This window comes from Saccharomyces mikatae (assembly GCF_947241705.1).
Source record: "Saccharomyces mikatae IFO 1815 strain IFO1815 genome assembly, chromosome: 8".
Classification (NCBI taxonomy): domain Eukaryota; kingdom Fungi; phylum Ascomycota; class Saccharomycetes; order Saccharomycetales; family Saccharomycetaceae; genus Saccharomyces; species Saccharomyces mikatae.
Window position 1 is genome coordinate 33,544 of NC_079263.1, and position 14,783 is coordinate 48,326.

The following is a 14,783-nucleotide window of genomic DNA, read 5'->3' on the forward strand; positions in this document are numbered from 1 at the left end:
GCCAAAATGATCAAAACCAAGTTGCCTTAGCTTTATAAGCAACTCAATGCTGGTAAGTTTTTTTGCGTTGCGTTACTTTATTGTTTCCTCGCGGTTCGCGTCGGTATTATTTTCCGAAGAAAAGAGAAGAAAATGCAAAAAAGTCGTTGGAGTCAAATTGTGTCTGGGTTGCACCCTTACATTTTTAGTTTTACAGTCATTTGAATACTATATATAATACACGGTGGATAAGAATATGGATTTCTATATTTCGATTAAACTGTGAATAGAAGAATGATCGTGGTTGCTGCTACTGTTAGAAGTTTTCTAGAACCTGTTCGTGCTCGCCCTCTATGTCTTTCAGCCAACCTTTGGATCTTTCAACGGCAACTTCCCAGTATTTCCAATGTTTTCTTCTTTCAGAGTCATCGGATTGGCTTCTAAAGATCTTCAAGTTGGGATGTGCTTCTAGTGATATTTGTTCATTTTTCTCTATTCCATTGTAGAAGACCCATTTTTTCACATCGTGCAGGTCTTTCCATAATGGGCGCGATTTGGAGTCTTTGAATGCCATGTTTGCCGCAATGGCAGCTCCCAAAGCGGTACATTCTGCTGTTGGCGATCTCCTAACCTTGACACAGGGTCCCAAAATATCCGCTTGTATTTGCATGACTTCATTAGACCTCGACATTCCACCATCTACCGCCAAAACTGACAATGGTGACTTTTCATATGTGACGCCGGAGATTTCTTCTAAAAAGTCTACGTCTTTAGAACCTTCACCAAAAGCATCAGAGCTCATTGCTTTCAAGATGGCCCTGGCTTGGAAGCAAACACCTTCCACCGCGGCTCTGGCGATGTGAGAGGCAGTCGTAAATTGGGACATCCCCATTATGGTTGCCCTCGCATCAGGGTCCCAGTATGGAGCGAACAGACCACTAAATGCAGGGACAAAAACTACACCTCCTGAATCGGGTACTGTAGAGGCAATAGGACCAACGTCCTCTGATTTATCGATTAGTCGTAAATTATCACGCAACCATTGAACCACAGCACCAGCCACTGCGACGGAACCTTCCAAAGCAAAATGAGGCTTGTTCAGTTCTGGTTTTTGGCCGTCGTGCTCTTGTAAGTTGGGGAACCAAAATGCTAAAGTTGTCAACGCACCATGTTGGGAAATTAATTTTTTAGTCCCTGTATTGTACAGTAAGAAGCAACCAGTGCCATAGGTACACTTTGCAGCGCCAGGTTTGTAGGCCAGCTGGCCCACCATGGAAGCACTTTGGTCACCCAGGCAGCCTTGTATAGGTAACTTGCTCTCGACTAGATCTTGTAGCACAGTCTTTGGTAAATCGTGCAGTTTGTCCATTATCCAACCAGGAATGTCAAAGTCACCATAGTATTGAGATGAAGACACAATTTCGGGCATGTGAATCAGGCTTCCATCAATACCCCAGAAGGCCAATAACTCCTCATCATATTTTAAAGTGGACAGATTCATGAATCCTGTTCTGGAGGCGTTTGTTACATCAGATACAAATGCCTTCTGTTTGGTTAATTGATAAAGTAGCCATGTATCCACAGTGCCAAACATAAGGTCTTTCTCCTCGTATGCCTTAGCACACAGAGGTTCGTTGTCCAGAAACCACCGAAGTTTAGAGCATGAAAAGTATGTGGATAGCAGCGGCAATCCGGTCTTTTGTCTCAGCTGTAGCTGTCTGTCGACACTGGTGTTCTGCCATTTTTCCCTGACAATCTTGATCGTCCTAGTATCATTCCAGACAATACCGTAGTTAACAACTGGTCTGCCGGTTCGACGGGACCACAGGATCGTGGTTTCTCTCATGTTCGCTACGCCCATAGAGGTTACCTTATATGGGGGCAGACCGTTGGCTGTACGTTCGGAGTTGATGGCTTGCAACGAAAGCAAACTTGAGGCAAGACACTGAACAACGTTCATCAGAATTTTCTGTGGATGACATTCGACCCAACCAGGCCTCGGGAACTTTAACGTGGGCTCGTTGTGAAAATCCAGCTCCAATTCCTCAATCTTTAGGAATTTGGTTTCTTGGATGGCATAGCCTTCTGCAGAGAATATGGGCTTTCCGTTAGTTTTGACAGCACTGCCTCTTGGTGTTTCGCGAGCTGGCGCCGTAGAGGGTCTTCTCAGCCCAGAAACCCCAATTTTGCCCTTTGATGCTGAAGTCGAGTATTCAATTTGGTGTTTCGAAACGTCTTGACCCCACCTGTTAAACAGAATACACCTGGACGAGGTGGTCCCCACGTCGATACTGGCGATAAGCGGAACGTAGTCACTTTGTAAATCTTCCATAATTTTAGACATGCGGCCCTGTTCTTGTGTTAAAGTAGTGTAAAGGCGCTGGCGTGATTGAAATATGAGACGTTTGGAGGATGCTACAAGACAGAAGAGGGAGGAAAACATATAACTTCTTGTATAGTTCCAGCCATAACTCAAATCGCAAGTTATATATGGTTCGAGAACAAGGTATTCCCCACATTTTATTACGTTTTGTCCGTACTAAAACTTTTGGTTGTCTTTTTTTCCTTTCCTTTCCTTTTTTTTCAATTTTTGCCAATGCAATCAGCCCCTCACTGCATTACTCCACACCCTTTAATTGATGGTTCTACTCCAATTAGGAGGGAAGAAATACAAAGTGGTTCGTGTGTGAGTAACTTCTTATCATGTTCTACATATGTTGTTTATTAGATTTAGTATTTACCATGTGAAAAACAGAAACAGTATACAAAGGGTAGTTATAGTGGCCAATACAAACGCGTTCTTTTTCCTCCTCGTGTTAATCTTCATAATGAGCTGATTGACGCCCGGTATTCTTTGTAAAGTTTGCAGCACCTTGTTGTTTGCTGTGTTCAAGACATTGCTCTGCGAGTGAAACTGTGAGCGAGTCTCCCAGGCCTGGGAGATAAGACGATCAACAACGTTATTGGATTGGTCGATCCGCCTTGTTTCGTCCTGAATGTACTCGTCAGCGTCTCCTATAGGGGCTGGCGCATCCGTCGTGGAGTTGGCGATATCATTCTTCACGCTGAACAGCAGGTTGAGCCTGTTGCGTTCTTGCTGGATGGAGGACCTGATATTGCGAAAGCTTTTCCAGTGGTCTTGCAAAATCTCCTTGTGGCGCTGCAGTTGCGAAAGCTTTGAGGCAGAAATTGCCGGGTTCGAATCGCAGATTTGTGTAAGCGAATCGATTACGTCCTGTCTCTGGCTCAAGATCTCCTCCAATTGCTTGTCTATCTTCTTCTCTTGCCCAGTTTGTTCTGAACTAGTTGTCTGCGCGAAAGTGGAGTACTTGGAGAGAAAGGACTCTGTTTGGGTCTCTAGAGAGATGGCCTTTCCCCTTATTGTTACGAAAGACGGTTGTGAGCTCATGTGAGGTGTGTACTTGCTTGGAATCGGCTTGTTCAGTTGCGAGCCGTACACGTCTATAGTCTAGTTTATTTTTTCCTTCTTTTTATCTCTTTTTTTTTCTGCTTTTCGTTTTCTTTATTTTTCAACAACGCCTATAAAGTCTGACCATTATATACTACGGAGAAAAGAATAATGATAAGACAGCAATAAGTTCTTATATTGTATACGCAAAAGTAGCTTTGTTTTGATGCAAAATGCTAGTGTGAAACAGCTGATTCCTTCTTTAATTGAAGGAAAGGAAGCAGACGTAACGTTGAGAACAGTTTTCTTGTTTATGTAAGTATGCACTTGGCCAGTAATCACTGCATTGTAGAAAATTTATGCTAGTGTTTCTGAATTTTTTCTTATACAGTTGATACGATCTTTATTATATATTTACTTTTACTTAGTTTAGCCGCCAAAAAGCGATACTCACAAGTTACCCGATGTTCCGACAGGCTTATTTCTGGTGGCAAAAAAGGTGGTTCTCTAATATAAAGAAGCTAGCAAGCTCTCACTAACTATCTTTCGACGGAGTTCCTAAAAGCATCAAATACAAGCAAGACTTTATTTACAACATACATTAATATGTCCATCTCTCCTGATGAAACAAAGGAGAGGCAGCTCGTGGAGAAGGCAGAATTGCGCCTTGCCATGGCAGATTCCCCTCAAAAGTTCGAAACTAATCTGCAGACCTTTTTGCCGCCCTTGCTATTAAAGCTGGCTTCCCCACATACTTCCGTCAGGACAGCAGTGTTTTCTGCGCTGAAAAACCTTATCTCTAGGATAAACACGTTGCCTCAAGTCCAGCTTCCCGTGAGGGCGCTTATTGTCCAAGCAAAAGAGCCTAATTTAGCCGCTCATCAAGACTCTACCAATGTCCGGCTTTACAGTCTGCTGCTGGCGTCCAAGGGTATTGATAGGCTTTCATTGCAAGACAGACAGGAATTGTTACCACTAGTGGTTTCCAACATCTCGAGTCTCACGGGTACGGTAGCCGCCAGGATGTTTCATATCCTGTTAAAGCTTATTTTAGAGTGGGTTGCTCCCCAGGACTCTTCGCTCGAGCAGGAAGAATTTGTTCAGCTTCTACAGTTGAATGACGACGGTTACTCGTTTTTGATGCGTCAATTTACCAAGTTCTTTCTGCTAGTTTCATCTAAGCCGGTACAGTCTTCTTCGCAGCAACCTCTATCGAGAGGTTACACATGCCCGGGTCTATCTCTGGTGGATGTAGCGTTCTTCACTTACGATGCGGGTGTTACGTTCAGCAAAGACCAGTTACACAAGTTCAAAAAGGCGATTTTCGAATTTGTGTGCCACGGTATGGCGGCTATTCAAATAACTGAGCAGTCGCCAAGGATGATTGAGCTGATGAAGTTTCTGTGCGTTGCGTCTACGGACCCTACTTCTTTATCTGATGATGCGGCACAATTTATGAAACGGTTTTCCATTCCTTATGAAGACGAAGAGTTCATCACGTTTCTACAGTCACTGTACATTGGTGATAATTCAAAGGGAAGACCGCCTGTCAGACCTGTCCTGCAAGAAAAAATACTGACCATTCTAAACAGAAGTCAGTTCGCCACCACGAATGCGGAACGTATTTCTTTGATCTGCTCTGTCGGATTGCATTCATCTGAATATAAGCTAAGATCTTTGGCCCTCTCGTTTATCCGTCATGTAGCAAAATTAAACTATAAAAATTTACACCCTGCTTCGTCATCACCCTCATCAACAGGCTTTTCCACTAGTATCATTTCCTTAATCAGAAATAATCTTCATGCAGAAGGCTGGCCGAAATTACAGTTAGGGCCCCAGACCCCGGCTTTCAATACTGCAATTTTGCAGAGACAGCTGCAGTATGAAACCTTGGGTGATATCTTGAAAAGGGATTTTGGTCTTGTAAGCGACTTATCCTATATTGAATTCTTACTCGAATCTTTACAAAATGATTTACCTCAATTCCGTTCTAGTATTCAAGAATCTCTACTTTCCCTAGTTGGCCATTTATCAAATCTACCTCCTCAATCCAAATCAAATTTGAAAACATTGCTCAGAAAAAATTTGTCAATTGATGAGCAACAGGAAGGAGGTAATAATGATACCGTTAATTCTGTAATGGCGCTTAAGTTTGTTTCCATAAAATTTGTCAACGCTGCTTTCCCCTTCCATGACCCTGAAGCAAGGCTATTCAATCTTTGGGGTACTACGAGAACAAATAGATTTGACATTATTGAAGAATCCTTTAAGGGATTACAACCTTTTTGGTTTAGGGTCAATAACGCTTCTATCAACAAATCTGCTACTGTTAAAACATCGGATCTATTGGGTTCTCAATTATCAGAAACAGAATTTCCTCAATTTAGCGAGTTTCTCCAGACTTTTATCAATTCGCTAGATTCTGAATTTACATCAATTACGCGGAAATCATTGAACAATATCGTCCGGTTTAGTAGACAATGTCTTATCTCTAATGCAGTTTACGGTAAAAAAACAATGGTTTTCCAAGATGAAGATTGGTCTATTAGAGTAGAAAAAGCTCTGGAAGTTGATGACACAGTTGTGTCTCGAGTTAGCGAAATTGTTCAAGGAATGGGTGATGTAACCTTTATTCGCTATTTAACTCTCTTGTCAAATGAGTTCACAGTCACGAACAGTATAGGTAACCGAGTGGCAATGTCTCTATATCAGGATTCAATTTTTGGTTCTGTTCTCTTGACATTATTGAACTTTGTAAACAGTACAGTCTTACGGAAACTGGATAATATTGTACCAGATTTATCCCATTTACTGATTATGAAGTTTCAATCGTCAAGTGATAATGATCTAGAAGTCTGTGCAACCATCATTGGTATTATTTCAACTGCTATCCCAGACTCGGATTACATCAAGCGAATTATAAATGTTTCTGAGTCACAAGCAATTGCAGAAACATATATTGCATCTTATGTCGTTCCGAGATTATATTTAAAAGGTCAAACAATGTACATCCAGCATGATAGTACCGTGAATTTACTGAACAATTTAACAACACATTTATCGCACTCCACTTCTAACAAAAATATGATACTAAGATTGGTTTGTCAAGTGACAAAATACGGTTTACTTCTCCATGTAAGCGCTCAAGAAAGGATAAAGTTCTTGAAACAAATCATGGACACAGTACAAGACAATTTAATCAATGATTTGATGGCCATACAAACCTGGTCATATTTATCATTGTACTCAAAAGATTTAAATAATCCCCTTCTTTTCCAAGAAAAGTTATTTGAAACTCACGTTTCCAAGCAGAACGATTTCTTGTTTTCGGTCGGTGAATCCTTAACTGTAGTGGCTGGTAAATGGTCAAGTAAATACTTGATCAAGCAAATCGATATTCCAAGCTTTAATGTTGCAACTATGCAACAAAAGTTTTCCGCCACAAACGTCACAATCATACTTGATAAAATTCTTCTCGGTTGCGATTCAACAAAACCCTCCTTAAGAAAGGCATCGTGTATCTGGCTATTGTCATATATTCAGTATTTGGGGCACTTGCCAGAGATAATTTCTAAGTGTAATGATATTCACTTGAGATTCATGAGATTTTTAGCTGACAGAGATGAATTTATACAGGATTCTGCTGCCAGGGGACTTTCGTTAATTTATGAAATTGGTGGCTCCGACCTGAAGGAAAGCATGGTCAAAGGGTTACTTAAGTCGTTCACAGAGTCAACCGCAGGAGCTTCATCCACAAGTGCTACTGGTATTTCCGGCTCAGTTTCCGAAGAGACTGAATTGTTTGAGCCCGGTGTTCTAAACACTGGTGATGGATCTATTAGTACTTATAAAGATATTCTTAACCTGGCATCAGAAGTCGGTGACCCCGCGCTAGTCTACAAATTCATGTCTCTCGCCAAAAGTTCTGCCTTGTGGTCATCAAGGAAAGGTATTGCGTTCGGCCTTGGTGCCATCATGTCTAAGTCTTCTTTAGAAGAATTATTAGTAAAGGATCAACAAACTGCCAAAAAACTAATCCCGAAATTGTATAGGTATAGATTTGATCCCTTCCAAGCAGTTTCGCGCTCAATGACAGACATTTGGAATACATTGATTTCAGATTCTTCTCTGACAATTTCACTTTATTTCGATGCTATTCTTGAAGAACTTTTGAGTGGAATGGCTAATAAAGAATGGAGGGTCAGAGAGGCCAGTACTTCGGCTTTATTACAATTGATTCAATCTCAACCACAAGAGAAATTCTCTGATCAAATGCTGAAAATATGGACAATGGCATTTAGAACCATGGATGATATAAAAGATAGCGTTCGTGAAGTTGGGACCAAATTCACCACTGTGCTTGCCAAAATTCTGGCAAAATCCATTGATGTGGAAAAGGGTGTGAAACCCTTCAAGTCTAAGGAAATATTAGACAATATCTTGCCATTCCTATTAGGGCCACATGGTTTGAATAGTGACGCGGAAGAGGTTAGAAATTTTGCACTCACGACTTTGATTGATTTGGTGAAACACTCCACCAGTGCTATCAAACCATTCACACCTACTTTAATTTATGATTTTATCACACTTTTTTCTTCCATCGAACCTCAGGTGATCAATTATTTGGCATTAAACGCTGCAAATTATAACATTGATGCAAATGTTATTGATACACAAAGAAAAAATGGTGTTACCAACTCTCCACTGTTTCAGACAATTGAGAAATTGATTTCCAACTCTAACGATTCTATGATGGAAGATATAATCAATGTTGTCATTAAAGCAACTAGAAAATCTGTCGGTTTGCCATCAAAGGTTGCTTCCTCACTTGTGGTAATTCTATTAGTGAAACGATATTCTATCAAATTAAAGCCCTTTTCTGGAAAGCTGTTGAAAGTTTGTCTGACTATGTTTGAGGATAGAAACGAGTCTGTGAATACTGCATTTGCGATTACTATGGGATATTTGTTCAAGGTTTCTACATTGGATAAGTGTATCAAATACTCTGAAAAACTAATAATGAAGTATTTTGAGCCCATGTCAACAGAAAATAATAAGAAAATTGTCGGTAAGGCAATTGACTCGATTTTGAATTATGCTAGATCAGAATTCGATAATGTGGCAAGTTTATTCATGCCTTTGGTTTTCATAGCATGCAATGATGAAGATAAAGATCTAGAGTCTGTATACACCAAAATTTGGACAGAGGCTTCCAGCTCTGGCGCTGGTACTGTTAAGTTATACTTACCAGAAATATTAAGCGTACTTGGTACAAATATTAAATCGAACGATTTTTCCATTAGAAAAACATGTGCTAAATCGGTTATACAGTTATGTGGTAGTATCGATGATAATATTCCTTATTCACAGATCGTTAAGCTATTTGATATATCTAAGGAGGCACTAAGCGGTAGATCGTGGGATGGTAAAGAGCATATAGTGGGTGCATTAGTTTCTTTAGCAGAAAAGTTTTCCCAAACTTTAGCTAGTGATACTGATTTGCAAGAGTCAATTAATCATGTACTGTGGACAGAAGTTTCAAGGAAAAGCACGAAATATGTCAAAAAGATACTACCGTTATATGCTAGATATGTCAGTGTGAATCCACAAGAAATGACAATCAGATTGTTAATTGAAAAATCTAGAGAAATGATTCGATCATTAGGCAGCGAATCTGACGATAATGAAAATTCCACCAGGCAGACGCCTGATGCAACCACGATAAAAAGAATCAAACCCAACACTGAAATTACACAAAAATCATCCAAACAGAATATTGAGAATGAAGAGTATGTGATCAACTTGTTGAAAGTTTTCTCTAATATATGTAACAACTGTAAATCGAAGTATCCAATGAATTTGCTTGAATTCATGATAGATGAAATAGCATATCTTTTCCATAATGACAGAATTATTTACACGTGGAGGACGCAACTGGCTGTTAGTGAGATTGGTATCTCACTTATTGGAAAATTCAATAGTATTAGTAGCGTCGAATTTACTCAAAGTGTGAAAAAACTTTGGAACCAAATTTTCCCAATAAATAGTAGCAAAGAAACCATTGAGAATGTCAAATTACAAATGATAAAATTTGGTGGTTTGATCATTCAAAAGATTCCAAGTTTACAAAACAATATTGAAGAAAATTTAAGGTTGTTGAACAGTATCGATTCAACAAGCAGGATCGAGCTGGAATTAAAAAACATTGGTATATGACTATAGAAAAACTTTAAGTAACGTTAATATATAATAAACCAAGTAAAGAAAGAGACATTAAATAAAAAAATGTATTTTATATGTACTAAATGTTAAACTGAAGCCAAAGAAAAATTTTGAAGAATATTGGTTAATTTAGAGATAAAAATTTGTATGCAAGATGTTGAAAATTATGTAGAAGTAATTACATATTGTGAGGAAAGAAAAGAATCAGACTTTTAAAGTGAGCTTTCCTCTAACTCTCTCCATAGCCACTTTCTCCAGATATCCCCCGCCATGTTTAACAGATCATCAAAACAATGCGAAGCTTTAGCATCATTACCAACTTCAATCAACATGTGATAATTGGAGATATGTGTGCTTGAGTTGGAATTGGATTGCAATGAGGCCATCGTGGAAGTAGTTGGTGATGAAGGCAGGCTAGTTATGCTCGATTCAGTATTCTCGTATAACTTCCTATAGGAAGAATCATCAAACTTTGTCAATAAAGGAACGTTATTTAAAAACTCTGAAATTTCCGCTTCTTCAAACTCTAATAGTTTAAACTCATTAAATTGCAAAATTGCAATAAAAATAAAGATCAATTGCATATGAGGATCAATAGAAGAGAACGGTAATTTTAATTCCGACTTGTCATTTGAATCACTATTGGAAGATGGCACGGTATCTTCTGTTTGAGTTTTACTTTGAGTACCCCCGTATTTATTCCTCAAAAGTAATTCTTTGAAGACACTATAATCGTAGGGAAATTTTTTGGAACCGAGTGTCATACTATCCAGATCTGGGAACCAAAAGGGGTCATTATTGTACAGAGCTATCCAATCTTTCATCCAGTACTGCTCGTTGTCACACTGTGGTGTATCATGATAAAGGTGATCCATTTTTTTATCGTTATAATTCAAGAAAAAATTTATTGTGTTCATGTTTGGTTTGGGCCTCCAACCGAGCAGCAAATCCCATACGCGCCCTCTATCCTGTCTTTGTAAGGCCTTGGATCCAGAGCACTTTAACCACCAATACAGCCAGGAGTTCCTTGATGATGAAGGTTGTAATGAAGATTCTTCTGTCAGAGGCTGGTAGAGCTCAGGCAGTATTGAGGAGAAAACCTTAAAAAAAACTTGTGTTTGAAATGAAAGATCGCCACCTGATATAATAGGAAAATAATTTGTGTTGAAGTTAGAGTTTGTCTTCGAGCTAGAAGATGGGTTGGAGTCATTCTTCAGCTGTTTGTGTGCTAATATGGTGTCAGGACAGTGCAAAATGACAAGAGCTAGTCTTTCAAAAAGAGCACTGAATGAGAAAATTGGTGTTGTGGGTAATTTAGATCGAAGTTCGAAAGGCAATGGATACTCTTTATACAAGTATGATAACGTATGAGAAATGTATGGAGAGTTGTGTAAACTGGTATTCGTGTTGATGCTCAGGTTGTTCATGCCTGACGTTATATTCGTGTTATTACCGTTCGTGTTATTGCTAGTATTCTTGCTATTTCCGTTATTGCTAGTGCTTAAAAGAGCGTGTTTTCTACCGCTCAAAACTATATAATCCTCCACGTCATAAAATGAACGAGTCTCGTTGAAAGAAGACATCGTTTCATAGGGATAGATGGGGTACCATTCAGCCAGTCCCAGGGCGATCCAGGCAAGACCGCTTTCGTATTTGAAGATTTTGGACCACTTTAGTAAGAACTTCACGATGGCGTTTTTCAAGGTCTCGATGATCTGGAATTCATAGTCCAATGAGGGAGATAGAACCTCCATAGAAGAGACAGTAGAAGCGTCTGAAGATGATGCGGGGGTTGGAGTGGCAACATTGTTGGTGTTTGTATTGCTATTGCTCGATGAGGCAGCAGGATTAGATCTAGAATGGAAGTACTTTTTCAAGTCATGCAGAATGACAGATTCGATATCATACGGCAGAATATTTTCATCGCCACTCTTATCTTGCTCATTAATGGAATTCTTACTTTTCAGGAAAGGGTCATTGAGTATGAAGTCATTGGTTATAGGGTCCCAAGAAATAGTATTAGATATAATGTTTGGTGAGATACACATTGGATGGTATTTCAACAAGATCGGCCATACCAGGTGTCGCAACTGCGGTGGAATTCCATATGTTCTCGCTAGAAATGCCAGCGAATCATGGTCATTACATTCTACCAGATGAATTGTCGTTTCAATCAGGTTTTTGTTGCGAAACTGCTGTTTCAAATTCTTTAAGTAGTGAGAGTTCGCCATAGGCGACTTCTTGTCATGCATATTTGGTACCGAGCCCTTTAACATGTAAATGCCGTAAATAAAATTCCAACAATGATCTGCAGCTACGTCTAAGCTTTTTACCAATTTCTACCACTAATTTTCGAACTTCTCACTGAATAGCTTTCAAGAGAGCTGAAAAAAATAGAAAATATCCATCACTTCATACGAATGAGTCTCTCCTCGTCCGTCTCGAATGATTGAAAGTACATCGTATAATGTAGAAGCATCAAGTATCAACGGCAACGACAGTAGCAACATCAACCCGATGAGACAGTTGTTACCACGATGTTATGGGCTACGTTTACGGTATGTGGCGTGCAGTGATAAGGCTCGAGGCACCGTTCTGTACGGACATGATGTCGGCAGTTTGGCATAGACGAGGCCGCGGGAAGCCTTAGTGTGGTTCCCAGAACGGAATAGGCGCGGTCGAAAAGGGGAATCAGGAGGCACGGTACCTGCATATTACGCTTTTTTTGATTTCCCTTTCTGGCAACGAATGTTTACTGCAGGACAATGGTACTGTTACGGTATTTCCGCATTGGGCCACGCTGGGATACTGGCATGGATTAAGGAAAGCAAATCCTTCTGTTGCAAAAAGTAAAGTTGTTTCATATATATATGTTCTGTGCTAGTGTGATTTGCCATGCTTCAGGGGTCGAGTGCACTAGGGGAGCCTACGGTATCAAGTTCATTCATATATACTTTTCAAGAAAAGAAAGGCTGCCCACTTGAAATCACAAGAACAAAAACGCATGCAGACGTCAATAATGAGTATAAAACTGAATATATGGCTGGTATGTAGTGCGATATGTGCTTGTGTGGTACAGGCCTCACAATCAGTGTGCTCGTCCCAAAATACAGCGACCACTGACGGTGTACGAGATCAATTTCAGAGCAATGGGTGGTGTTCAAATAACTGTGCGGGTCATCAGTTTGCCATCGTACAGGGGTTCATGTGCTGGTGCGGTGATTCAGAACCGAGCACTCAGACATCTGTGAATGATTGTAGTGGTACATGTCCTGGGTATGGTTATGAAGACTGCGGGAATGCGGATAAGGATCTTTTCGGTTACATATACTTGGGACAGGAGCCGTTAAGCTCACTAGATAGTGTGGAAACGTCAACAGTGTCCAGCACAAACAGCTTCAGTAGTGGTGCTACCAGTAGCCTTACAAGTACTTTGGTGTCCACCACAGCATCACTGGCTCTAAAGTCAACAAGTACGACTTTATTGGCACCCACATCAATCAGTACGACGTCAGTAACGCCTACATTAATGAGTGTAACATCATCCACTTCCACATCGACAAGCACGTCGTCGTCTACCCCTGTTACAACCAGCACAACCTCATCGACTACAACCAGAACAACTTCAACGGCCCCTACTACAACCCGCACAACTTCATCGGCTCCTACTACAACCAGTACAACTTCATCGGCTCCTACTACGACAAGTGAAATCTCATCGACTACAACCAGCACAACTTCATCGGTTCCTATCACGACAAGTACAACTTTATCGGCACTCACTACGACGAGTACGTCTTCCTCTACTACAGCGCCAATGAGTACAACATCTTCCCGTACAGATGTACCAAGCACCACGGTGACTTATACCAGTATTTCTGCCTCTCCAACAACGTCCATCATAACTTCGGTGAACCTGCAGACTTCCCTTAAGTATTCTGTAACAACAGTGACTTCTATTCACACTATGGACACAAATGTTTCGGAAATTACTTCAAGATATCTCACTATGACAAAGATAATAACGCAAATATATTCCTCTTTACCCACTGAAACGTCCATTTCGCCAGTGGTCACTACGTCTGCCGGTGTTGGTGGTAGAATTACCAACAATAATAATAACAGTAATAGCACTAACAGTAATAGCGTACCAACTAACAAGTCTACAGATAAGAAGGGTTATTGGCATTCCCCGGGGAAAATAGCAGCTACTTTTGTGGTTGTGGGAGTGGTATGTTTGGTAATCATATGCGTATTAGTATACATGATATACCACTATAGAACAAGGCCAGCACGGAAGGCCCAAGACTTCGAGAACGAATACCAGAGTAAGTTTCCCCAGTCCAAGTATCCAAATGAAATGACTACTACCACACTACACACGCCTTCGCCATCGTCAAATTCTACTTTCTCTACTCCGAGACTGATATATACCGATGAAAAAGGGCAAATTATGTCCCAATCACCTTCTCCACGCCAATCTACGCATTCGTTGACTGCAGGCAGTCCACTAAACGACCCAAGCGCGCTGGCAAGCCCATTTCGTGACCCCACCCTCTCCAGAAGAGCTTCTACTTTCTTCCAATCACCCATCCAAAAACATTATGAAAAAATGGAATCTAACGTCACTCTCGGCCAAGACACAGTACTGGTAGATCAAAGACTGGATCCAAGTAAGATGCTCAACACTATAGTGAATGATGATGCAACAAATCACTCTACAATCTCATTATCGGATAACGTAGACTACTCTAGGAGGGTACTGCGTGTAATGAACGAATGAAGGCTGCAGTTACTATACGTAATAAATATTCCATGAACGATAAGAAGTACATAATTTTAATTTCCAGTTTTGTTTTTTCTTCGAATGTTCTATGAAGAGCGTTTTACGAACTATAGCATGTTGTCTTGTACGTAGTTTTCTATGCTCTGTCATACCAGGTGCATTAGACGAAAAGCTAAATTTGTGCGGGCTATTCTGCGTCTCCCTAGACAGCTTCGGAGAAAAAGAATTTGATATCTTTCTCGGAGTTTCTAAAATTACGTCCGAGATGATGGATGCTATAAAGTAACTCTCAACGGCTGAGGAGGCTTAATCTATGAGCTGAAAAAAAGAGGAAATATAGATAAAACGTAGAGCAGTAGAAGAGCCGAGTGGTTAATGAGACTATTC

The 14,783-nt window shown here is 40.3% G+C and overlaps 5 protein-coding genes across 5 annotated transcripts; 2 read left to right on the plus strand and 3 right to left on the minus strand.

The window, feature by feature from the left end:
- Positions 1-295: 295 nt before the first annotated feature.
- Positions 296-2,422, minus strand: GUT1 (glycerol kinase; the record flags this gene model as incomplete). The annotated part of the gene is made up of 1 exon (XM_056222810.1): positions 296-2,422. One exon carries the CDS (start codon positions 2,420-2,422, stop codon positions 296-298), a length of 2,127 nt encoding a protein of 708 aa, XP_056082463.1.
- Positions 2,423-2,716: 294 nt separating this feature from the next.
- On the minus strand, positions 2,717-3,388 carry GOS1 (Gos1p; the record flags this gene model as incomplete). The annotated part of the gene is made up of 1 exon (XM_056222811.1): positions 2,717-3,388. The coding sequence occupies one exon, from the start codon at positions 3,386-3,388 to the stop codon at positions 2,717-2,719; it is 672 nt and encodes a 223-aa protein (XP_056082464.1).
- Positions 3,389-3,994: 606 nt separating this feature from the next.
- ECM29 (Ecm29p) lies at positions 3,995-9,604 on the plus strand (the record flags this gene model as incomplete). The annotated part of the gene is made up of 1 exon (XM_056222812.1): positions 3,995-9,604. The coding sequence occupies one exon, from the start codon at positions 3,995-3,997 to the stop codon at positions 9,602-9,604; it is 5,610 nt and encodes a 1,869-aa protein (XP_056082465.1).
- A 218-nt stretch (positions 9,605-9,822) lies between these two features.
- On the minus strand, positions 9,823-11,862 carry OCA5 (Oca5p; the record flags this gene model as incomplete). The annotated part of the gene is made up of 1 exon (XM_056222813.1): positions 9,823-11,862. The coding sequence occupies one exon, from the start codon at positions 11,860-11,862 to the stop codon at positions 9,823-9,825; it is 2,040 nt and encodes a 679-aa protein (XP_056082466.1).
- Positions 11,863-12,614: 752 nt separating this feature from the next.
- WSC4 (Wsc4p) lies at positions 12,615-14,393 on the plus strand (the record flags this gene model as incomplete). The annotated part of the gene is made up of 1 exon (XM_056222814.1): positions 12,615-14,393. The coding sequence occupies one exon, from the start codon at positions 12,615-12,617 to the stop codon at positions 14,391-14,393; it is 1,779 nt and encodes a 592-aa protein (XP_056082467.1).
- Positions 14,394-14,783: the final 390 nt, after the last annotated feature.